The sequence below is a fragment of the Amblyraja radiata genome, chromosome 10 (genome assembly GCF_010909765.2).
Source record: "Amblyraja radiata isolate CabotCenter1 chromosome 10, sAmbRad1.1.pri, whole genome shotgun sequence".
Lineage (NCBI taxonomy): Eukaryota > Metazoa > Chordata > Chondrichthyes > Rajiformes > Rajidae > Amblyraja > Amblyraja radiata.
The window spans coordinates 29,807,818-29,835,061 of NC_045965.1; the positions used below are offsets into that span (position 1 = coordinate 29,807,818).

The following is a 27,244-nucleotide window of genomic DNA, read 5'->3' on the forward strand; positions in this document are numbered from 1 at the left end:
GCTGGGACCTCTGCTGTTATAAATGACATAGACATAAATGTAAATGGGTTGGTGAGTAAGTTTTCTAACAACACCAAAATTGGAGGAGTTGCAGACAGTGAGGGATGCTGTCAGAAGATATAGCGGGAGATAGACCAGCTGAAGAAATGGGCAGAGAAATGGCAGATGGAGTTTAACCCGAGCAAGTGTGTGGTGTTGCACTTCGGGATTGTCAATGTAAGGAGAGATAAAACAGTTAATGCAAGACCCTTAACAGCATTGATGTGCAAAATGATATTGGAGTCCAAGTTAATAGCACACAGAAAGTGGCAGCACAAGTAGATATGATGGTAAAGAAAGTGTATGGTATGCTTGCCTTCAATGATAGGGACATTGAGTATAAGAGTCAGGAAGTCCTGACGCATCTATAAAGGACTCTGGCTAAGCCATATTTGGAATATTGTGTGGAGTTCAGGTCACCCTATTATAGGAAAGATGTGGAGGCTTTGGAGAGGATGCAGACGAGATTCATCAGAACGTTGCCTGGATTATAGGGTTTCAGCCATAGGGTGAGGTTAGATAAACCATAATAAAAAGAAACTGCAGATGCTGATTTATATCAAAGATAAACACAAAATGCTGGAATAAATCAATGGGTCAGGCAGCATCTTTGGTGAAAATGGATGGGTGATGTTTTTGGTCAGGACCCTTTTTCAGTTATAGAGTCTTACAGCGTGAAAACAGGCCCTTCAGACCAACTTGCCCACACCGGCCAACATGTCGCAACTACACTAGTTCCACTTGCCTGCATTTGACTCACCTCACTCTAAACCTGTCCTATCCATGTACCTATCTATATGTTTCTTAAACATTGCGATAGTTCCTGCCTCAACTACCTCCTTGGCAGCCTATTCCATACACCCACCACCTTAAACCTATGTCCTCTGGTTCTTGATTCCCCTACTCTGGGTAAAAGACTCTATGCATTTAACGTATCTATTTTTCTCATGTTTTTATACACCTCTATAAGATCATTTGTCATCCTCCTGCACTCCAAGGAATAAGAGGCCTTGCCTGCTCAACCTCTCCTTGTAGATCAGGCCCTCGATTCCTGACAACATCCTCATGAAACTTCTGTGCACCCTTTCCGGATTGACAACATCTTTCCTATAACATGGTGCCCAAAACTGAACACAATACTCACCAAAGTCTTATACAACTGCAACATGATGTTTCAACATCTGTACTCAACACTCTGACTGATGAAGGCCAATGTGCCAAAAACCTTTTTGACCACGCTATCCACGACCTGTGAAGCACTTTCAACGAACTATGTACCTGTACTCCTAGATCCCTCTGTTCTCCAACACATCCATCCCAGAGCCCTACCATTCACTGTGTAGGTTCTGCCCAGGTTAGTGCTCGCAAAATGCAACACCTCACATTTCTCTGTATTAAATTCCATCAACTATTCCTCAGCCCACCTGCCCAACCGATCAAGACGTTGCTGCAATTAACAACCATCTTCACAATCTACAATACCACCTCCTTTTGTGACATCTGCAAATTTGCTAATCATGCCATGTACGTTCTCACCCAAATCATTGATATAGATGACAAACATCAATGGGCCCAGCACCGAACCCTAAGGCACACCACGAGTCACAGGCCTCCAGTTCAAAAAGCAACCTTCCACCATCATCCTCTGCTTCCTTCCATGAAGCCAAATCTCTATCCATTTAGCCATCTCTCCTTAAATCCCATGGGATCTAAGCTTCCAGAGCAGCCTACCATGTGGAACCTTGTTGAATGCCTTACTGTATTCCATATTTACAACATCTACAGCTATGCCCACATCAACATTTTTGATGACATCTTCAAAAAACTCGATCAGATTCGTGAGACACTACCTCCCAGGTACAAAACCGTGCTAACCATATCTAATAATCCTTTGTCCAACTAAATGCATGGATATCCTATCCTTCAAAATAATCTTTAGTAACTTTCTGACCACAGATGCTAAGGTCACTGGCCTGTAGTTCCCAGCCTTTTCCCAGCAGCCCTTCTTGAGTTGAATGGAAGCACAAATTTTGCCACCACCCAGTCTTTCAGCACCTCGCCTGTATTTAATGACGACTCATAAATTTCTGCCAGGCCTCCTGCAATTTCCTCTCTAGCTTCCCACAGTGATCAGGCGCAGGCCTGTGACTAGTGCTGTGCCTCAGGGTTGGGTGCTGGGCACATTACGGTTTGTCATCTACATCAATGATTCGGATGAGAACATACAGGGCAAGATTAGCAAATTTGCTGTTGATACAAAAGTGGGTGGTTTTGCAGATAGTGAAGATGGTTATGAAAGATTGCAGTAGGATCTGGATTAATTGGCCAGGTGGGCTGCTGAATGGTTGATGGAATTTAATACAGAAAAGTGTAAGATGTTGCATTTTGGGACGTCTAACAAGGGCAGGACCTACACAGTGAATGGTTAGGCCTCTGGGATCTAGGAGTGTAGATGCATGGTTCCTTGAAGGTCGAATCGCAGGTAGATCAGGTGGTCAAAAAGTCTTTTGGCACATTGGCCTTCATCAGTCAGTATTGATTATAGAAGTTGGGAGGTTTTGTTGCAGTTGTATAAGACGTTGGTGAGACTGCATTTAGAATATTGTGTTAAGTTCTGGGCACCATGTTATAGGAAAGATAGTTAAGTTTGAAAGGGTTCAGAGAAGATTTATGAGGATGTTGCCAGGACTAGAGGGTGTGAGCTATAGGGAGAGGTTAAGTAGGCTGGGTCTCTATTTGTTGGAGCGCAGGAGGATGAAGGGTGATCCAATAGAGGTGTATAAAATCATGAGGGGAATAGATCGGGTAGATGCACAGAGTCTCTTGCCCAGAGAAGGGTAATCGAGGACCAGAGGACATAGGTTCAACGTGAAGGGGAAAAGGAATCTGAGGGGTAACTTTTTCACACAAAGGGTGGTGCTGTATGGAACAAGCTGCCAGATGAGGTAGTTGAGGCTGGGACTATCCAAATGTTTAAAACACAGTTAGACAGGTACATGGATAGGACAAGTTTGGAGGGATATGGACCAAGTAACAGCAGGTGGGACTAGTGAAGCTGGGACATGTTGGCCGTGGTGGGCAAATTGGGCCGAAGGGCCTGTTTCCACACTGTATCACTCTATGACTCAGTGACTACAGGAGATTTGTCTCATTGAGGACCTTGCTGATCTCCTGTGGCCCCACACAGAGTTGACCACTTTGATTCAGAAGAGGTCCCACTCTCTCTCCGATAACCCCGTTTCCCTTTACATACATAAAATCTCTTGGGATTATCCTTAATGCTATATGCCAGAGCTATCTCCTGTCTAACATTTCCTTCCTCCTTCCTCCAAGCCAATTTTTAATTCCAATTGACTAGCTCACCATCAATTCCATGCGATCTAACCTTCCAGACTAGCCCACAATGCTGGACATTGTCAAAGGCCTTGCGAAAGTCCATATCGACAACATTGTCTGCCGTGCCCTCCTGATGACCTATTTAAAAACTCCATGAGATTTGTGAAGAATGATTTCCCATGCACAAAGCCATGTTGCCTATCCCAAATCAATCCATGCCTCTCCAAATGTTGATACATCATGTCCCTCCGAATCCCCTCCAACAATGGGCGACACGGTGGTGCAGTGGTAGAGTTGCTGCCTTACAGCGGCAGAGACCCGGGTTAGATCCTGACCATGGGTGCTGCCTGCACGGAGTTTGTACGCTCTCCCCATGACCTGTGTGAGTTTTCTTTGGGGTTGCCGGTTTCCGCCCACATTCCAAAGACGTACAGGCTTGTAGTGTTAGGGATCGCTGGTCAGCGTGGACTTAATGGGCTGAAGGGCCTGTTTCCACGTTGTATCTCTAAGTTAAACTAAACTTTCCCAGTACTGACGTAGCTCAATGATGCTGAACTTTAAACTAAAGAATAATAATAAAGATACCAGATCGCAAAAGATGAAGCAGCTGTATTTCTATCACACATGATATAATATGTAAGAAAATATATCAGATATATGATATTTTGCACACATCTTCTAATTCCAACCTTCCCTAGACAATAGACAATAGGTGCAGGAGTAGGCCATTCGGCCCTTCGAGCTAGCACCGCCATTCAATGTGATCATGGCTGATCATCCCCGATCAGTACCCCGTTCCTGCCTTCTCCCCATATCCCCTGACTCCGCTATCTTTAAGAGCCTTTAAGAGGATAATTGCTGGAAGGATAGCGTCCAGGATTTATTAGTGAATATACACATCCATGCTGGATAGAGTATGAGAAAACCTATGGACTCATATGAGTGTCAGATTGAACACAAATTTCACCTGAAGGCAGCTGAGCAGCACACTGTCTTCATTAGTACACCCATGTATGATCCCAAAGCAGTAAATTACAATAGTAAATAAGGAATCACGGTGAATTCAGCAAGCATTTTGAAAAGTATAGCATTCATGAGAGAGTATACGCACACCACCCAACAATTAAAAAGACAAATTGAAGCCTTTCCCAATAACCCACCGCATGACAATTAACTGCAAAAATTAAACCAAGTCCACTACTATTTGGTCTTTCTAGTAAACCATAAAGGGCAATGTCTCACACCATTGGATGACAGAACATTTGCTTGTGTCAAAGTTTAAAATACTGAGGCACTCTTCCAATTATCATCAAGTAAGTCGTTCCTCATGAATATAAATTATGCCTGTATTCTGAAAGGCTCTATGAATATTATTCTGTGCTGTGGAGCAAGACTGTACAGTTACTGTAAAATTTGCAATACAGAAAGTACTAATAACTTTTTTATTTCTAATCTCCAACAGAAGAAAACCAATGGTGCTCCAAATGGATTCTATACAGAAATTGACTGGGAGCGATATGTAAGTGTAAACTTCCTTGTTTTGTGCAACTTTTTTTTTTCAAATGCCTTAATTTACTCAAAGGTAAGCATCATCAAAGTGCATTGATTAATCCAATATTATCACCAGCAGCATGGAATCAAAGTGATCTTACATTTTAAATGGTTTTAACAGTGTACACGGTCCAATGTACAAAGTAACACAGACACTTTGAAAGTGTGAAGTTTCAGATCATCTTATTTTTGGGCCTGTGAGAACACAAGAAGGAGATTTATAAATGGAGTGGGAGTGAAATCAGTTTCAAGCTGTTCAAAATGCTACTCTACTTCAGCGCTATCTTATCTTGGGCCTTCTGCTCGGCAGAAGTTGCCTGAACTGCTCCAGTTGAACTCTGTTAGAAGGCTGTTTTCAAGAAAGATTAAGGTAATAACGAGGAACTGCCGATGCTAGTTTATACCAAAAATGGACACAAAATGCTTGAGTAACTCAGCAGGTCAAGCAGCAGCATCCCTAGAGAACATGGATAGGCGATGTTTCGGGTTGGAACCCTCCTATTGTAGGGAGGTGGAAAAGAAAGTTGGAAGAGAGGAGGGTCAGAACGGAGCATGGTCGGTGATAGGTGAACACAGGTGAGGGAGTTATTTAATAGACAGATTGTTGGACAAAGGCCAGAGATAAAGAGACGGGTGTGACCCAAGAGGATAAAGAGTTATGAATTGTTAAGCTCAGGGATTGAAAAGTTGTGAATTGTGTATCCATTGCAAATGGTATAATTGGAGGAGGAGGGGAGAAGCAGGTGCAAGGTCAGCCTGCTTTCAGGGGAGGGGAAGGAGTGTTGTGGGTGGGTGGTAGGTGGGGGGAGAAAAGAAGTGGGAAGGGTTCTTAGGGGATAAAGGGAAAGGGTATGGAGGCTGTTGTGTGTTTGTTACTTCAAATTGGAAGATTCAATGTTCTTGCCGTTGGATTGTAAGCTATCCAAGAGGAATGAGAGTCCCTTGCAACCTGTTTCTCTTGCGGTTCAGACTCGCCAGCCGCCTGCCACTTTTACGGGCTGGAGGAGTCTGTGTACCACGTGTATATGGAGTGTGTGAGGTTGCAGCCCCTGTTCCATCATCTATAAAGGGGCTGGTCCTTGCCTTCTGGCTGCACTTCTCACCCACCATCCTCATCTTCAGACACCCTGAGCGAAGGGGAGAGGGTGGGGCCGAGGATGTCCTGGTTCAAGCTGGCCATCCACGAGTCACGGCACCAGGGAGAAGAGGCCTCTGCCCGAGCCGGCTGCCTGCCCCTTTTCCAGGGTTAGGTCCGTGACCGGGTGGTATTAGAGAGGGACTATCCGCTGTCCACGGGCGCCCTGGGGGATTTCCGGGGGGTTGAATGCATCCTCAACAAGGAGTGTAAGATAGTTGTATAATAGTTTATAATTTGTCGTGTATTATGGCGGTACTTTATATATTATGTTCATATTTTTAGAAATATTTTTGATTTTAAAAAGAGGAATACGAGATGCTTTTCCTCCAGTTTGCATGTGGCCTCACTCTGACAATGGAGGAGGACCAGGATAGAAAGGTCAGTATGGGAATGGGAAAAGTAGTTAAAATAGTTGGGGGCGGCACTGTGGCGCAGCGGTAAAGTTGCTGCCATACAGCGCCAGAGATCCGGGTTCGATCCTGACTATGGGTGACCACATAGGTTTTTCCCAGGTGCTCTGGTTTCCTCCCACACTCCAAAGACGTATAGGTATGTAGATTAATTGGCTTTGGTAAAGTTGTAAAATTGTTCCTGGGGTGTAGGTTAGTGTTAATGTATAGGGTGACCGTTGGTCAGTGCAGACACGGTGGGCCGACGGGCCTGTTTCCACACTGAATCTTTAAAATCTAAAGCAACCGGAAGATCCGGTAGGCATAGTCTTTTTAGATATAGAGATACAGCGTGGAAACAGGCCCATTGGCCCACCGAGTCCACAGGTCATTGATCACCCGTATGCTAGTTCTATGTTATCTCACTTTTGTATCCAACACATTAGGGGCAATTTTCAAAAGCCAATTAACATACACACCTGCACCTCTTTGGAATGTGGGAGGAAACCGGAGCACCGGGAGGAAGTCCAGGCGGTCATAGGGAGAAGGTACAAACTTCATTCAGACAGCACACATAGTCATGATCGAACACGGGTCTCTGGCGCTATAAGGTAGCAACTCTACCACTGTGCCACTGTATTGAATAGTGAGAGGCTTGGATAAAGTGGATGTGAAGTGGATGTTGCTACTAGTGGGAGAGTCTAGATCTAGAGGTCATATCCTCAGAATTAAAGGATAATCCTTTAGGAAGTAATGAGGAGGAATTTCTTTAGTCAGAGGGTGATGAATCTGTGGAATTCTTTGCCACAGAAAGCTGTGTTAGCCGTCAATGGATATTTTTAAGGCAGAGATAGATTCTTGATTAGTACTGATGTCTGGGGTTATGGGGAGAAGGCAGCGGAATGAGGTTAGGAGGGAAAGATAGATCAACCATGATTGAATGGCAGAGTGGACTTGATGGGCCAAATGGCCTAATTCTGCTCCTATCACTTATGAGAGGCAATGCCAGCCATCAATCACCCGATCATACCAGTTCTATGTCATCCCACTTTCTTTTATTGTCACGTGTACCAATTAAGGTACAGTGAAATGTGAATTACCATACCATTAACCTAACAACCTGCAGTTCATTTTATTGTGGTAGGAAACCAGAGCACCTGGAAGAAACCCACAGGGAGAACGTACAACCTCCACACCTAGAGTCATAAATTCATACGGCACAGAAACAGGCCCTTCAGCCCAACATACCCATGTCGACAAGATGCCCCAACTACAATAGTTCCACCCGCCCTCATTGAGCAACACTAAAAAGACATTTAGCTGGTACATTGCCTATGCATGTACCAGTCTAAATGTCTTTTTAGTGTTGCTATAGTACCAAAAGTTTCTTGGGCATTAAATGTTGTTATAGTACCATGCTCTTCTAACATGTCAATTTGGTGGAAATGCTTTCAATTATAACTAGCAAATTGAATTTAATAACATTTAAACAAGGCATGTTTACAGAGCATGGGTAAAGAAAAAAGTAGTATCATACAGATTTTCATGATGAGTCAAACAGTTTAATTCTATATTGTAACATTCTGTGACTTTTGTGATGGTAGTGTCATCGTCACCTGGACGATAATAGATTAATTAAAGGAAGTAAGGATTGACTTAAGGTTTAGGGACGATGTGAGACAGTAAAATTAATCAGCCAAATTAGCTGATTAAATAGCAAATAAAAGTAAGGCTGTGGCGGAGCAGCCTATTGAGAGAGGCTGTGTGGAGGGTAAGTGCTGTGGGGAGGTTAAGTGTGAGTCTTTGGCTCAGAAGTCCTCAGCACAGAGCACAGTGTCTCTTGCCCAGAGTAAGAGAATCAAGAACCAGACGACATAGGTTTAAGGTGAGGGGGGAAGATTTAATAGGAACTGAGGGGTAACCTTTTCATACAGAGGATGGTGGTTGTATGGAACGAGTTGCCAGAGGAGTTGTTGAGGCCGATAGTATCACAGGAAGCATTTGGACAGATACATGGATAGGTCAGGTTTAGAGGGATATGGGCCAAACACAGGCAGGTGGGACTAGTGTAGATGGGACATGTTGGTTGGTTTTGTCAAGTTGGGCTGAATGGCCTGTTTCCACACTGTATGACTATGATTCTACGATGTTAAATATTCATAAAGGACCTTGCCTATCTCCTGCGACTCCACAGAGCTGACCACTTTGATTCCTGAGGGGCCTTGTTCTCCCCCTATTTTCCCTTTTTCTCAATGAATATAAAATCTTTTGGGATTTTTTTGCTTTTTTGCTTTCCTTTGTTTGCCCATCTACTTTTCTTTCTCCTGAGTTTCCGAAACTCCTCCAGGGATGCATTTGATACCAGCTGTCTATACCTACCCTATGTCCCTTTCTTATTCTTGACGAGTGCCTCAAACTTGCTTATACCACCTGCTCTGCCCCTCACTTCAATCGGAACATGCAGGTGCTGGACTCTTGTCAGCACCCTTTGTAAATTGCGATGAGAAAGTAACTGAAGTGTCCATGGTGAACCTTTTGGAATGAGTGACTATTGTTCTAATAACTTTAAAATAGTCCGGACGTTCCTTTTCCTTCAAACAACCATCAACTTGCGTCAATCAACTTGAGAGCGTTCCTGTCTAATACCTTCAAAGTTGGCCTTGCCCCAATTTATAATTTAAACTGTGGGCAATCCTGTTTCCAACCATAACTATCTGAAACCTAACAAAACAGTGTTTGCTGGTCCCAAAAGACTCATCCACAAACACTTCATGGGCAGCCACAGTGGTGCAGCGGCAGGGTTGGGTTCAATCCTGTCATGGGACGACAGATGGCACAATGGGCTAAGTGTTCGGCTGGCAACCGGAAGGTAGCCGGTTCGAATCCCGCTTGGAGTGCATACTGTCGTTGTGTCCTTGGGCAAGACACTTCACCCACCTTTGCCTGTGTGTGAATGTGTGTGAATGTGTGTGAGTGATTGGTGGTAGTCAGAGGGGCCGTAGGCGCAGATTGGCAGCCACACTTCCGTCAGTCTGCCCCAGGGCAGCTGTGGCTACAGAAGTAGCTTACCACCACCGAGTGTGACTGAGGAGTGAATGAATAATGCGATGTAAAGCGCCTTGAGTATTAGAAAGGCGCTATATAAATCCCATCCATTATTATTATTAATCCTGACTACGGGTGCTGTCTGTACAGAGTTTGTACGTTCTCCCGGTGACCGTGGGGGGGTTTTCTCCGAGATCTTCGGTTTCCTCCTACACTCCAAAGACGTACAGGTATGTAGGTTAATTGGCTTGGTGTATGTGTAAAATTGTCCCTAGTGTGTGTAGGATTATGTTAATGTGCGGGGATCACTGGTTGGTGTAGACTAGATGGGCCGAAGGGCCTGTTTCTGCGCTGTATCTCTAAACTAAACTAAAGTAAACTTGCCCCAGCCAAAGTTCCAAGATTAGATTAAGTGTTACCCTCTCCCATATGTAGGGCCCTCTGTGTACTCTTTGAGAAAACTTTCCTGAACAATTTGACAAATTCTGCTCCATCTGAACCTTTTTCACTATGACATTCCCAGTCAATATTGGGAAAGTAAAAATCCCCTGCTATAACAACTTTGTTAGCCCTGCAGCTTTTCCTGGCATATTTGCTCTTCTAATTCCCATTGACTATCTGGGGGCCTGTAGTAGATGTGATCATTCATTTCTTATTTCTCAGCTCCACCCATATAGCCTAGCTCGATGAACCACCAGCAATGTCATTTATAACATTGGACGAGAACATTGAATGATTCCAAGAGAAAACCAATCAGAAATTTGGGTGAATAATTGTTTTCCCTTGATGTCATCACAAAGTATGTGAGCAGCAGTACATGAAATGATTTTATGACAGGGTATGACGTATTGCTAAAGGAATGAAGAAAAAGATGTGAGTTCACATTAATACATTGTGGATTTCAGACTGACACCAGGACGTTCTTCACACATTCAAACAACATATGGATTGCTCTTATAAACAGATTGGTGGATGAGAACTTTGTTAGTAATTGTCACATGCATTTCATATTTAATTCCCAAGCATGACATAAGGGAAAATATGTTCGCATATTTTGGGGGGTTTCTGTCTGATAGAATTATTCAGTGTTATTAGCACAGAAATGAGCAATTAATCCAAATCTGTGACTGTTTCTGTTATGAATCAACTGATCTGCTCAGTCTCCATGTCCAGTAATGTTATTCTTTTTGAAACAAGTATATAATTATCTTGGAAAAGAGGTCGTAGCCATTAATTTTGATTTGGTAGGTAAAAGGAATAATTTCAAAAATGTGATGACAGCACATGTATGGCTGTTGATGTTGAACAGAATAAGAGACCTAAAGGGTGCAGCAATAGGATGAATTTATGTAGATTTGGAACAAATCAGCACAAAATTCTTCAATAGAAGGCCTAAAAGTTCCATATGGTAGGCTGTTCCAGAAGATTAAGATGTGTGGGAATAATAGTGACTTGGTCATATGGATTCAGAACTGGCTTACTTATAGATGAAAGAGGGTTGTGGTGGAAGGACAATATTCTGGCTGGAGGTCAGTTTAAGGATAAGGGGGAGATCTTTTAGGACAGAGATGAGAAAAACATTTTTCACACAGAGAGTGGTGAATCTGTGGAATTCTCTGCCACAGAAGGTAGTTGAGGCCAGTTCATTGGCTATATTTAAGAGGGAGTTAGATGTGGCCCTTGTGGCTAAAGGGATCAGGGGGTATGGAGAGAAGGCAGGTACAGGATACTGAGTTGGATGATCAGCCATGATCATATTGAATGGTGGTGCAGGCTCGAAGGGCCGAATGGCCTACTCCTGCACCTATTTTCTATGTTTCTATCTTTCTATTTCAAACCTTCAGTAAAGAGTCTCTGGTTATTCATCTCCGAGGAATGCAACATTATAGAGTTATGCCCCTGTCCCACGTAGGAAACCTGAACGGAAACCTCTGGAGACTTTACGCCGCACCCAAGGTTTCCGTGCGGTTCCTGGAGGTTTTTGTCAGTCTCCGTACCTGCTTCCACTACCTGCAACCTCCTGATATATCAACCATATCAAGTGCAATATGATGCTCTTGTATGACATTCGGAGAGAAGTTGCTTGGTTATACCTTCCTGTGCTGTACTCTTCTATATTCTGTTCTGTGATATGTGATATGTGCCTATACATAGAAACATAGAAAATAGGTGCAGGAGTAGGCCATTTGTCCCTTCGAGCTTGATCATCCAGAATCAATACCCCGTTCCTGCTTTCCCCCCATATCCATTGGTTAGTCCTACTCTTTCATGAAAACATCCAGTGAATTGGCCTCCACTGCCTTCTGTGGCAGAGAATTCCACAGATTCACAACTCTCTGGCTGAAAAGGGTTTTCCTCATCTCAGTCCTAAATGGCCTTCCCTTTATTCCTAAACTGTGACCTCTGGTTCTGGACTCCCCCAACATCGGGAACATTTTTCTTGCATCTAGCCTGTCCAATCCCTTAAGAATTTTATATGTTTCTATAGGATCCCCTCTCCTATACATATCCAGAAATAAGGGCAGTACAGTGGCACAGTAGTAGTATTGCTGTCTTACAACACCAGAGACCTGGGTTGAACCTGACTACGGGTGCTGTCTATATGGAGTTTGTACATGCGCCCTGTGACTGCATGGGTTTTCTCCAAGCGCTCCAGTTTCCTCCTATATTCCAAAGATGTGCAGGTTTGTAGGCTAATTGACTTCTGTAAATTATCTCTCGCATGTACAATAGATCATTGGTCGGCAAAGACTCAGTGGGCCGTAGGGTCTGTCTCCACGCTGTATCTCTAAAAGTAAATCTGAAACTAAAACTATGAAAAAGATTAACAGGCAAGGTCTCTTTTCTCTGGAAAAATGGAACCCTAAAGGGTAACCATGCAATATATTTTAAATTGTCAACAATTTTGATTGGATGGATAGAGAGAGAATATTCCAGTTGTGGAGAAAAGTATAATAAGAAGCCATCAATTTAAGCAATCAATTTAAGACAGTTATCAAGCAATCCAGTAGGAAATTCGAAGGGAATGCATTTATCGAATGGGTGGTGATAATGTGCAGCTGGCTACCACAGGAAATAGTTGAGAATATCTACTTAAGTAGAAACTGGACATGCATAAAAGGAGAAATAAACTATTTAAAGTACACTAATTGACAGTAATTGTCTAGATTTGATTAGGTCTGGTTTTGTGAACGATGTTTGTTCATAATTATTCACATAATCATCAGCTTGAAAAGAGACAATAAACATCCAGCAATGTAAATATTCTTGAATGTTGCCCTGGCTTGTGACCTACCTGAAATATCTATTTCAGTCATACATTTCTTCACATCCCATAAAGTCAATAGTATAGGTGAGTTATTTTGCTAATTAAAAATTGTACCTGACAATCTAACTACACAACTTGAAATAAGTATAAAAGTTTGGGAAGTAGAGCCTCCATTGAAATTTCAGTGAAATTAAATATATGGGGAGAGGGGAAATTGAAGAAACCTCCACACATGGACGTGGCCGATGAGGGGAGAGTGGTGGATGTTATCTGCATGGATTTTAGTAAGGCATTTGATAAAGTCCCCATGCTAGGCTGATCCTGAAGATGCACAGGATTAACAGTGACTTGGTCATATGGATTCGGAACTGGCTTACTGACAGAAGACAGAGGATTGTGGAGAAAGGACAATATTAAAGCCGGAGGTTCGTGAGTTCCGGTCGCCCCATTGCAGGAAAGATGTGGAAGCTTTGGAACAGGTACAGAGTAGGTTTACAAGTATGTAGCCTGGATTAGGGGTATTAGAGCTAGGAAGAGGTTGGATGCTTGAATTGTTTTCTCTTGAACGTTGGAGGTTGCGGGGAAATCTGATAGAGGTGTATAACATTTTGACTTTGGAAATAGTGCTGAGAGGTTTTACCCAAATGTCGCCTGGATTAGGGGGTATTCGCCACAGGAAGAGGTTGGACAGACTTGGATTGTTTTGAATAGAATGCTGGAGGTTGTCGGGAGACGTGGTAGAAGTATATATAATTTATGAGAAATATAGTTAGGATGGACAGTCAGAACCTTTTTCCTGGGATGGAAATTCAAATACCAGAGGGCATAGTTTTAGAGTACGGGCAAAGTGTAAAGGAGACATTTATAGGTTAAAGTGTGGGTCAACTTTTTAACGCAGAGGGTGGTGAGTGACTGGAACACATTGCCATGATTGGTGGTTCAGGCAGATACAATAATGGCATGTAAGAGGCATTTAGATAGGCATCTAAATATGCAGGGATTGGAGAGATGTGCACAGGTAGATAAGAGATGGTCTTGGCATCATGTTCGGCTTAGACATTGTGGGCTGAAGGACCTGTTCTTGTGCTGTACAGTTCTATTGTCTACATGTGACTTCTGCGGACTAGAAAGTAAAAGACGTCAGAAACAACATTATCTACAAATTCCCTTTCAAGTTTCATGACATGTTGACTTGGAAATGTATGTCTCTTCCATTATCACCATCATTTTGATTTTTATCCAAATATTGTAACTTGTATTGCTACTGGTATTGGCACTAAAATAACATTTAAAAGACATTAGAACAGTTACATGGATAGGAAAGGTTTAGTGGGATAAATGCTAAATGTGGGATAGGTGGGATTAGTGTAAATGGGGCATCACAGACATTGTGGGCCGAAGGGCCTGTCTTTGTGCAGAATGACTCTACTATGGCAGACCATTCACTATGAAGATTACTGCAGTTCAAGGAGAGACATCACCCCACTTCATGAGACAAATAGTAACGGGTATTCAGCGTGGACCCTAGCATCCTGTGAGAGTTTCAAGCAAGAGGCTGAAGCCATGCACTATTGGTAGCTCGTGTTAAAGTTACAGCTACTTTGGTCCACTCATTTTAAATAATGAACAAAACTTGTCCTTCAGCAAAATTACAGGAAATTACCGATAGTTGAATATCTTCCTTACTTTTCATTCTGTTCTTTGTCTGATTTTTCAGAATTCCCCAGAGGTTGACGAAGAAGGCTACAGTATCAGGCCAGATGACAAATCAGGTTATATCCTTTAGATTCTTCTGACATCATGTGGCACAGATGCTGCGTGGTCCACAGCTTGCTTTGACATTTTCCTATTTTTTATCATGGATTTTGGGGATTTGAGATTGTTGAGGCTCACTTGGGATCTTTTTTTCCGTTTCATTGAACAAAATGCATTGGAAGATATTATAGTTTTGTTCAACACTTCTGAAGACATTCCATTACAGGTGGACCATCTGTGAAAGTAATTCCAGTTGGAGACTGTCACTGCTTTAAATGCCCAGCCTTGCAATGAAATGTATGATATCAACATTTTAAATATAACATGTGTAGGAAGGAACTGCAAACGCTGGTTTACACTGAAGACAGACACAACATGCTGGGGTAACTCAGTGGGAGAGGCAGCATCTCTGGAGAGATGGAATGGGTGACATTTTGGGTTGAGACCCTTCTTCAGACTTAAATATAACAGTTTTCTTGAAAGGGTACTATGACAACTTCTTAACATTGGCTATTTTAACACTCCAGCTTATTTTCCCCTTCTGACCTGAAGATATTGATTAAGCATTACAGAATATAAGCCCTCGCCAGTAACCTTTCGTATTTATGCACACAAAAGAACATCATAGGAAAGAGATGTGAAAAAAAACTAAAACGGCCTGAAGCCTATTCTTTCATTCATAGTTAATCCTGTACTTTAAGTCACATCCTCTGATTTATTAAGCTCATATACTGAAAAGTACCTTAATCCCTGCCCATAAAAGTATTGCAGTGTGCTGTTGCCTCCCAGTTGATATCCATCTCAATGCAGTTTCAATCCCTCCATTCAGTTTTCATCCCTCCATTCAGTTTTCCACACCTTAAAGGAACATGGTGTGATACTCTGGATCTGATCATGTTTACTGACTGTAGTGTGAACTTATATTGTTATACATGGTTGACCAATCCATTCTCTTCAGAAAAAAATGACATCAAGTACTGGAGCACTTTAAGATACATGACATGCTTTAAGAGACATGACACTGCTTACTGCCCACATTACTGCCAGCCTCCCCTCATCGTTAGACCCCCTCCAGTTTGCCTATCGCCCCAACCGTTCTACAGAGGATGCCATCTCTACCACGCTGCACACAGTACTCACGCATCTGGAAAACAAAAACACATACGCCAGAATCCTGTACATTGACTTCAGCTCAGCGTTTAACACCATCATCCCACAGAGACTTGTGGAGAAACTAACCCTGCTGGGCCTCAACACCACCCTGTGTCACTGGATCTTGGACTTTCTGACAGAGAGACCGCAGTCAGTCCGTGTTGGCAAGAACACTTCAGGCTCGATCACGCTGAGCACCGGCTCCCCTCAAGGCTGTGTGCTCAGCCCGCTGTTGTTCACATTGCTCACACATGACTGTGCTGCCAGATTCAGGGACAATAAGATCATAAAATTCGCGGATGACACAACAGTGGTGGGACTCATCAGCGGAGATGACGAATCAATGTACAGGGAGGAAGTAAAACAACTAGTGGACTGGTGCGGCAAAAATAATCTAGAATTAAATGTCGACAAAACGAAGGAGATGGTTGTCGACTTCAGGAGGGCGCAGCCAAAGCATACACCCCTCAACATCAGTGGCACCACAGTGGAGAGAGTAGAGAGCATAAAGTTCCTCGGTGTGCAAATTACAGACAGCCTCACCTGGTCCAGGAACACCACTGGGACCGTCAAACGGGCCCATCAGCGACTGCACTTCCTGAGGAAACTAAAACAGGCCTCACTCCCCACCAACATCCTCAGGACTTTCTACAGGGGTACGGTGGAGTCTGTACTCACGTACTGCATAAATACGTGGTACTCCACCTGCAACTGCTCGGACAGGAAGGCTCTGCAGAGGGTAGTGAGGGGAGCAGAGAGGATCATTGGCGTCTCCCTACTCTCGGTACAAGAACTGTTTCAGAGCCGCTGCCTGAAAAAAGCTCAGAGAATTGCTAAGGACAAACTGCACCCCCTCCACATACACCTGGATCTCCTGCCATCAGGCAAGAGATATCGAAGCATCAAAGCCCGGACTACAAGACTGCTAAACAGCTTCCTACCACAGGCTGTGAGGCTGCTAAACAGTCACTCTGTACTCACAGCCACTTGATTCTGCGGCTGGCACGGACACTTTAATAACTGGCACTGGCCACTTTAATAACTGGCACTGGCCACTCAAATCAGCTGCCCCGGACATTTTTATGATTGGTTTATTGTATTTTAACGTTGTGTTTTACCTGCTTTTAACTATTTATACTGTTCCATCAGGGACTGGATTGTTTTTAGTATTATGTGTGAAATGTTTTAAATTTCATGTGCGATGCTCCGCTATTCCCTGGGAAACGTATTTTCATTTTGCACTGTACAACTGTTGCTTGCAAGATGACAATAAAGGTTGATTGATTGATTGATTGACATTTTAACATTTCCAGTTTTGTCCAGGACATTTAAAACACCTTACCTCCTACAGTGTAACATCAAGCAAGTGATCTATTTAGGATCCATTCGTACTCTGCTTCTCTGTATTATCCCTCTTACCCACATTGTCTCTGAGCATGTTGTTTACTCTCACATATACAGTGCATTCAGAAAGTATTCAGACCCTTCACTTTTTCCACATTTTACTACTTTACAGCCTTATTCTAAAATGGATTAAATTCATTTTTTTAAATCATCAATCTACACACAATGCCCCATAATAAAAAAGCGAAAACAGGTGTTTAGAAATGTTTTCAAAGTAATTAAAAAGATAGAACTGAAATATCACCTTTACATAAGCACAGTGAAGAAGTGAATGGCATGTTTACCTTCATAACAAGAGGAGTTGAGTATCGGAACAAAGAGGTCCTTCTGCAGTTGTACAGGGCCCTGGAGAAACCACACCTGGAGTATTATTTGCAGTTTTGGTCTCCAAATTTGAGGAAGGACATTCTTGCTATTGAGTGAGTGCAGCGTAGGTTCACGAGCCCTATCTAGCTCTCTCTTGAAAGTATCCAGAGAACCGGCCTCCACCGCCCTCTGGATAGGGCTCTTGAAGATAGCGGAATCAGGGAATATGGGGAGAAGGCAGGAAGGGGGTACTGATTGTGAATGATCAGCCATGATCACATTGAATGGCAGCGCTGGGTTGAAGGGTCGAATGGCCTGCTCTTGCACCTATTGTCTATTATGTTCAAATCCTTTATTCAGTACTTTGTTGAGGCACCTTTGCCAGCGATTACAGCCTCAAGTCTTCTTGGGTACGACGTTACAATCTTGGCGCACCTGTATTTGGGTAATTTCTCCCATTCTTCTCTGCAGATCCTCTCATGCTCTGTCAGGTTGGATGGGGACCGTCAATGCACAGCTATTTCCAGGCCCCTCCAGTGATGTTCGATTGGGTTCAAGTCCGGGCTCTGGCTGGGCCACTCAAGAACATTCACAGACTTGTCATGAACCCACTCCTGCATTGTCTTGGTTGTGTGCTTAGGGTCGTTGTCCTGTTGGAAGGTGAACCTCTGCCCCAGTCTGAGGTCCAGAACGCTCTGGAGCAGGTTTTCATCAAGGATCTCTGTACTTTGCTGCATTCATCTTTCCCTCGATCCTGACTAGTCTCCCAGTTCCTGCCGTTGAAAAACATCCATCCTTCCGTCTGGCCACTCTACCATAAAGGCCTGATTGGTGGAGTGCTGCAGATATAGTTGTCCTTCTGGAAGATTCTCCATAGAGGAACTCTGGAGCTGTCAGAGTGACCATCGGGTTCTTGGTCACTTCCCTGACCAAGGCCCTTCTTCCCGATTGCTCAGTTTGGCCGGGCAGCCAGCTCTATGTAGTGTCCTGGTGGTTCCAAAGTTCTTCCATTTAAGAATGACGGAGGCCAATATGCTCTTCGGGACCTGCAATGCTGCAGAAATAGTTTTATACCCTTCCCCAGATCTCTGTCTCGACACAATCCTGTCTTCGAGGTTTACGGACAATTCCTTTGTCTTCATGGCTTGGTTTTTGCTCTGACATGCACTGTCAACTGTGGGACCTTATATAGACAGGTGTGTGCCTTTCCAGATCATGTCCAATCAATTTAATTTACCACTGGTGGACTCCAATCAAGTTGTAGAAACATTTCAAGGATAATCAATGGAAACAGGATGAACCTAAGCTCAATTTTGAGTGTCGTAGCAAAGGGTCTGAATACTTATGTAAATGTGATATTTCAGTTTTTTTTTTTAATTACTTTGCAAAAATTTCTAAACACCTGTTTTCGCTTCTTCATTCTGGAGTATTGTGTGTAGATTGATGACAAAACAAAATTAATTTAATCCATTTTAAAATAAGGCTGTAACATTACAAAATGTGGAAAAGGTGAAGGGGTCTGAATACTTTCTGAATGCACTGATCGTGGATGGCAACTAGTTTACCCGGATCAACAAAAAACAACGTGCCGATTGAACTCATGGGGCCAGGCAGCATTTGTGGAAGGAATAGACAAATGACACCAAGGGGAAGGAAAGGTTTAGAGGGTTATGGGTGAAACACGGGCAGGTGGGACTGGTGTGGATGACGCAAAGATGGACACAAAATAACTCACTGGGTCAGGCAGCAATCTCTGGGAAAACAGATAGGTGACTGATTGTAGGGTGGGTGGGGGAAAGTTGGTTGGGATGAGCAAGTAATGTAATCTCAGACTGCTGCCATCATGTTCTCCTTAATCACTAATGCGACTCTCCCCCCCCCCCCTACTCTTTCACCCCCATCTTTATCTCACCAGTAGCACCTGTACCCTGGAACATTAAGCCGCCCAGCCTGTCCAACCCTTAGCCAGGTTTCCGTTAAGGGTGTAACTTCATAGTCACATGAAGTTATCCCAGCCCTGAGTTACCTTACCCATCAGGCTTATAGCATTGTAATAAATGCAATTGAATCTAAGCCGGGCAAATTGGGCTGAAGGACCTGTTTCCGACTCGATGAAACAGCATCACAGATTTTAAAAGTATATTTAGCTGTGTAACTGTTCCACTTTGTTTCATTTACAAAAATAATCCTTAACGGCATTTCACCTACCAAAGGGAAACACTTTTACTCATCAAGTGAGTCTGAGTCAGATGAAGACACACGCCGAAAATTTAACATAAAAATTCGTCCGCTCCAGGCTAAAGATGCTGTGACATTGATGGCAGCTTCAGTGGACGAGCTAAAGGTCTCTGTCTGCAACATTTCTCTATCTCCTTCACCATTGGTGAGTACTCTAACTTGTTTCTATCAATCAGCAAAATAGGAAGCTAATCAGAAGAATTCTTAATGTCTGGCTGCATGATTTAGTTAAGTACAAAGTCAACATTTTTATCATTACAATATATTTTCAAAATGTTCAATTTTTATTTTAGACAATGAACATTCATTCTTATTGTTGTCAATTATCTTGAATAAAGCAGTTTGAAACAGGGTTTCTGAGGCTGCTCATTGAACTCAAATAATTTATATCCTAACATTAGAAACATTATATTGATACACATTGAAGAAATGTTAATGACAGGAAAACCATACAACCCTCTCCATGGTGATGATTTTTCATCAGTAAAATACCTTCTCTGATTCATGTACAGAAGTCATATGAGTGGTAGAGACTCCATATGGTATGCTTGCCTTCATTGGTCAGGTTATTGACTATAAGCATCAGTCTCTCATGATTGGTCGAAGACATATGTCAGTATGTCATGATAGGATGCATTTGGAGTATTGCATGCAGTTCTAGTCTCCCGAACATGGGAAGAATATGGAGAGGGTGCCGAGGAGGATTAACCTGGTGCCTGGATTAGGTGGGGTATTAGCTGCAAGGAGAGGTTGGATAGATTTGGATTGTTTTCTCTGGAACGCCAGAGGTTGAGGGGGACCTGATAGAAGCATATAAAATTATGAGAGGCATAGATAGGATAGACAGTCTGAACCTTTTACTCAGAATAGTATTATCAAATACTATAGGGCATAGTTTTAAGGTGAGAGGGACAAGGTTTAAAGGAGATGTGTGGGGCAATTTATTTTTACACAGTGGGCGGTGGGAATGATGGTGGAGGCAGATATGTGGCCATTTAGAGGCTTTGGATAGGCACATGGATGTGCAGAGAACGGAGGGATATAGATTATAGAAGATAGACACAAAATGCTGGAGACTGGCAGCATCTCTGGAGAGAAGGGTAGGGTGACGTTTCGAGTCGAAAACCTTCTTCAGATTATGTCCAGGCAGATGAGAGTTGGTCTTGGTATTATGTTCAGCATAGACATTGTGGGCCAAAGTTCCTATGCTGTACTGTTCTATTCAATGTATTCAATATATTCAAATGCATTTGAATAGAAAATCATTCAATTTCAGTTCATTTAATATAAAGTGTAACACATTTTCTATTCAAATTTCATGAACTATTTTGTAAAATGTTTCAGCAGAAAGGCTACATTGAGATTTCATGCAGTGAATTCCACAGTATTCTGCCTCCATGAAGTTTTATAATTGTTGAAACATGAGGCATAAAACGTGTTCGCCATGCAAAGCCTGGTATACCAATTTAATTAGATTCTGACCAACCCTTTGACCAAAATCCATTTTCTCCTCCAATCTCCTATTCGACTGCCCAAAAGTCTGCTGATCTTACTCTTAAATAGATTCGGTAACTAAGCACCCACCCACAGCCCCGATAGGTTAAGAATCACAAAGATTCACGACATTCTGCTTTAAAAAAAATCATAGATTCTCTTTTTCCCTCCACTAGGCTTTCTAGAACTATAGATCTACATCCAGTCAGATCCTCAAAACTTTATTGTGTAACTTTAAACTTTAATGTTTAGGTTAACTATTGCCATGGCAACATGATTCTGATTGTATTGCCTTGTTTACAGATTAGAGTTTCACAAATAAATTATACAGGACCTACAAAACCTACTCTGGATATTGTTTTAGATATAAAGGCAGCTCTCTTGCTTTGAACGTCCCCATTGATTAAAATCCACATTAAAATTATATTTTGGCGGGTTGAGACGCGAGTCAATTTCCCAAATCAGTTTTATTAACAAAATGACTAAATCAATGGAGTAACACAACCAACACAGCCAATACAAAGGTCAAACCACAACGGTGGTCGAGAACGACTGAAGGGGCATCGCCCAGAAAGCTCGTGAACACAAACCTCTCCCCATAGTCACGTGACAGAAACAGCTGACCGCAGGGTTCCATTACTTGCGGGCACCAGCAGGTGCCCCTACAATATATTACATGATTTAGTTTGGAACAAAATATAGGTTTTGGAAAAGCTTATAGCCAATACATGTCATAACTAGTGTTGGTATACTGTATTTATATTGCACTAACATAGTGCTGGAGAAGCTTCTCCTTGTGTTGGAGGTTCACGTTACAATTTTCCACTGCATGTTTACCTGCAGCTGGTTAATAACTGAGAAAATGATATTTGTGACATGGCATGACATTTATATCGCTCATAAATTTGTGCACCAATACATCGAGTAACAGTTACAATTTTATTTGACCTTTTATTTGTCGTATGCCTTATTTTTCTTTTGGTTATCCAAAAAATTATCTCACTATATCATTTTAAAAAAGAAACGGATCTGATAGCTAACTGGATGTCATACAATTTTAATATGACATAAACTATTAGGAATTTTATAAGATAAAGTAATTCATTTTTAAAAGCTTTCTTTGTACACAATTTATTCATTTCAAGGGACTAATAAATTGCTGCTGCTCAATGATTGTTCTGGAATGCAGCAGAAAATTGTTTCATTGTGTGGACATAGTGAGAAGATATTTTTAAGGCAGATATAGATACTGTAGATGCTTGATTAGTACAGGTGTCAGGGGTTATGGGGAGAAGGCAGGAGAATGGGGTTAGGAGGGAGAGATAGATCAGCCATGATTGAATGGCGGAGTAAATGTTATGGGCCAAATGGCCTAATTTTGCTCCTATCACTTATGACCTTAAGATGGGTAAAGGCATAGCTTACCATCTGATATGCGGAAAAGGTACACAGTCAGTAATTGCCAGATGGCAATGTAAAGGAGTAAATATATTTTATAATTCATCAAACCATTTGATAACATTTTCCTCTATCATTCTTTGGCTGGGTTAATCAAACATAATTCTGAACCATCTTAGCATGTACAATATCTGGTAAATTCACAGATCTTACAAAACTACCCACATTCCAATACATTATTGTTGCTAAGTGTATTTGTGCTATAATATACAAACTCTACTAATGATTATTCAGTATTAATGTCTGAACATGGCTGAATATAGAAGAATATATACTGTATTACTGTTACTGTATACTGTACTAATATGAGAAGGTTTACTCATGTAGAATAACTGATAAATAATCAAAAACAAAGATTAATTAATTAACCTTTAATTAAATCATGTTGCTGGAAATGAATGAGCGATTTTTAAATACTGTTTTTAATCAATTATTGAATAGATTACAAAGTAACGTGATTCATATCGCTCATACATCTTAAATCTGTGCACCAATACATTGAGCAACATTTACAATTTAATTTGGCCTTTTATTTGTCATTTGCCTTATTTTCCTTTTGGTTATCCAAAATCATCTCACGATATCATTTTTATAAAGGAATCACAATGCTGAGATGGATCTGATAGTTAACTGGATGTCATATAATTATAATCTAAAATATAAAAAATATCTTATAAAATATAAAAAAATAATTACAAATTAATGTTCAATTTATCTTATTTAAAGTCACGTAATGAGATCTATTTGTGGTTTAACTAAAGGTAGACACCATAATGTCCTGAACTGATATTTTTAAGATTCTCTCATGAAATGTTCATGTGAGCAAATATCATAACATTTGACAAAACATATTTTCACAAGAATCTAACTCACAGTTATGCCACATGCATTGACACAGTCATGATCTTTATCATGTCGTAAATGGATTGTCTTATCTTTGCATTGTTAGAATGTGAAAACATTTTATAAGACAAAATCTACCATTACTGTTTTATTTTTCTAATAAATGCTTCAATCTTTAGAGGAAAAGTCCGGTAAGAGCAGTTTTCTGTTTTTTCTAAGTAAACATGCAGGAAAGATTATTTTAATTCTCTTTCATCCACTTTCTATCCACTTTCATGGATAATTTTCAGTTCCGTTGATGAAATGTTGATATGAAGAAAGTTACTTATAACTGTTCAATCAATATTAATTACCAAGTGATGAGAAGATCCCACGGAATCGAAGCACATCACTGTGCCACATTAAAAGGCTGTTTGATAACATTTCTGGTTTAGGGGTATAAAGGGGATAGTTTTAAGATGAGAGGGGAAATTTTTAAAGGAGGTGGGGGGGGTTTAGTGGTTGAGATACATATGATAGTTAAGAACCTTTTTAAGATTGGAATATAGATATTTAATATTTAGATATTTATATAGATAGAATATATAAATATTTAAGAAACGTTTAGATTGGAATATAGATATGCAGGTAATTGAGGGATATGGATTATATGCAGGCAAATAGGATTTTGTCTTGGTATCATAATTGACATCACTGTCATCATTATCCTGTGGGACACCTCCACCTGTGCAGGTTCTTCATTCAATATTCCCTGTCCTACAATTACCAATTGCAATCTGCATTCCTTGGTGATTAAGGCATCTGTCCCTATCTAGATGGGCACCAGATGTAGAGGCTGCGGGCGCCCGTGTCTTAGCTCTAGGGATCATGGAGCCAAGAGATAATAAACATGCAACTCAGCTGAAACCTTGACATTGCTAAATTTCATAATTGGCTCTTACAGTGAGCCACCCCTCCTTCTATATGTACTAATTCACACTCCCACATTAACGTGCCTACATTATATTTCATCCGCCACTGTTTAGACTATACATTGATCTTTTCATATGTGCTGCTTAGATAAAGGATTTTAAAGTAGTGCAGCAGATTTATCTGCATCCTGCTGTACCTGGCCCAGCCTGCTCCAGACAAGAGCTGATTCTCCGTAATGTGAGAGGTGCCACAAGGGGGAGTGTCAAAGTCCAACACCCCATCGCAAGAAATATCTGATGGCCTTTGGCAGCCAGACACCGTCAAAATGCTTTTGAACTGTTTTTTAATTGTCTTTGATAATCAGGAACACATAAAGTCAGCACAGACATATGTAAGTAATTTAAGACTCAAAATTATTTAAAAGGCAACGGCCAGTGACCCTGTTAAAATGAATGGGTTTGTGGTTCGTATGCCAGCCATGGCCAGCTTAAAGCAGTAAAACAAAATGCAAAGTGTGTTTGTCCCTCTGCCCCAGTGTGTCAATGCTCTGCAGCTAGATAGTGGTGCATCCAGTGGTAGTTAGAGGTCAAGTCTGCAGGGATCTGATCTTCAGCTTGTCTCAGACAGCTGTGCAGCGAGGGTAGTGGTGTAACTCCAATGCAAGCTCAGCAGTCAGCAGAAGTTGACCAATGTTTCCCACTGGAACCATGAGTGAAAGGTAAGCACAATTCAGTTCAATGGTTAAAATAGCAAAATATCCATAAAATAGCAAATTACATCCATTGATATTAATTGTATTAAATACCAACTGGAACTCAATATCTTGTTCCTATCAAAATTAGATATAAAATAGTTTGGTCCCCTGGTGCTTTGCAGAAACGCAGCACTTGGCAAATGAGCAGGAAACTTACACCTACCATCTTTTTTAAATTGGGGGAAAAAAACTCTGACCATCCAATTTAATCCTGTCCTTTCTCAACCTATCAAACTAAAATGACTTATGAATAAGAACACAATCTGCTCTTTTCAGGCACTATGAATGCAGATGTCAATACATGTGGATTTCTCTGTCCACAGTCATGCAGATTACAAGCAAAACTCTAAACCAAGAATGCAGGAACATAGTCATAACTTTCTATTTAGTAGTTTAAGAGCAGATGTTTTTTCTCCAATACATATCATTAGGATAGAATGTCGTAGGCTAGTAAGTGCAAAAACACATGATCAGTTCTGCATACTAAACACAGACAGGTTGATTAGTAAGTTTGCAAATGAACACCAAGATTGCTGGGATTACGTACTGCGAGGAAAGCTGTCAAGGTATACAGCAGGATATAGATCAGCTAAAGAAATGGGTGGAGAAATGCCAGATGGGGTTTAATCCGAGCAAATGTGAGGTGTTTGCACTTTGGGAGGTCATATGGAAGGGGGAAATGAACAGTTAATGGCCCTCAACAGCATTGATGTACAGATTGATCATGGAGTCCAAATCCACAACTCCCTGGAAGTGGTAACTCAAGTAGATCGAATGGTAAAGAAGACGTATGGTATGCTTGCCTTCATAGGTCAGGCCATTGAGTATGTCAGGATGTTGTGGTGCAGCTTCATAGAACTTTAGTTGGGACACATTTGGAATATTGCATGCAGTTCTATTGCATGCAATATTGCAGGAAAGATGTGGAGGCTTTGGAAAGGGTGCAGAGGAAATTTGCCAGAATGTTGCCTGGATTAGGGCGTATTAGCTCCAAGAAGAGGTTGAACAGATGGATTGTTTTCTCTGAAATGCTGGAATTTGCATGGAGATCTGATAGAAAAGTGTATAACATTTAGAGAGACAGAGATGGGGTTGACAATCAGAATTTGTTTCTCGGGATGGAAAAATCAAATTTTAGAGGACAGTTTTAACCTGAGATGGGAAAACTTTAAAGGAGGTGTGCGGGGAACCTTTTTACACAAAGTATGGTGAAGGGCTGGAACTTGCTACCAAAGTTTGTGGTTGAGGCAGATATGATAGTGACTTGTAAGAGGCTTCTGGGTAGGCATACGGGTATAGGATATGTAGGGAATGGATGGTTGTGCATTGTGCGCAGGTAGATAAGAGATGGTAATGGTTTCATGTTTGACATGGACATTGTGGGCCAAAGGATCTGTTCTTGCGCTGTACCCTAAAATCCATTTTATTGGTATATAAATATTTGGTGTTTTTCAAATAAATTATGGCAATGAAGATGTACTAAATTCAACTTTTTCCGCATGTATTTTCTGCCATCTGTCCAGCTGATGCATCTATATGGGAATTCTGTGAGCACCTCAGAAAAATTAAAGTGGAATGCATGTGATGAGTAGAGGAATGATTCTCCACCTAGACTCAATGACCAATAGTCAGGAACAATTTTCCTCTCCCCCTGACAAAGGGTGCAGTGTTTGTACCTGACCTCAAATTAACTTGTCAAGAATTAGAGGCTTGTCTTGTACTCTGGTGATTAAATTCATGCCTGTTCTCTTTAATCTTCGACTACAAAAGGTTTGTTCACAAATCTATCACTTTCTGACCAGGTATCTGTTCTCTCTTCCTTTTTGCCGATCACAGAGGCGCAGCCCAGTAAGTACTTCCTTATGTTGTATTTCAGTAACCACAATCCTTCTCATTTTTGTCCATTATTCAGTTTCTTAAGAAACTTGAGAAATGTATTTTATTTGTAAAATGTTGATGTTTAGAAATTCAGTTCTCTCGAGATACTTTAGTTTGAACAAATATTAAAAATATTTATGAAAGTCATCATGCACTAAAAATATTATATTGCTCACTAATGTTTTAAAAAGACTATGTGAGAGAACTCTCATTTACATAGAAAATAGGTGCAGGAGTAAGTAATTCGGCCCTTCGAGCCTGCACCGCCATTCGATATGATCATG

At 41.4% G+C, this 27,244-nt stretch overlaps 1 protein-coding gene across 6 annotated transcripts in view; it reads left to right on the forward strand.

Moving 5' to 3' along the window:
• The window catches only part of sgip1 (SH3GL interacting endocytic adaptor 1), a 103,736-nt gene that overhangs the window by 25,469 nt on the left and 51,023 nt on the right, over window positions 1–27,244 (forward strand). For 5 of the 6 annotated variants that reach the window (XM_033028430.1, XM_033028432.1, XM_033028434.1 and 2 more), the window contains 5 exons: window positions 4,838–4,894; window positions 14,484–14,541; window positions 19,588–19,766; window positions 23,596–23,607; window positions 26,919–26,930. In XM_033028430.1, coding sequence (XP_032884321.1) covers window positions 4,838–4,894; window positions 14,484–14,541; window positions 19,588–19,766; window positions 23,596–23,607; window positions 26,919–26,930 — 318 coding nt within the window. The remainder of the gene's footprint in view (window positions 1–4,837; window positions 4,895–14,483; window positions 14,542–19,587; window positions 19,767–23,595; window positions 23,608–26,918; window positions 26,931–27,244) is intronic. The other variant, XM_033028431.1, reaches the window with a different exon arrangement.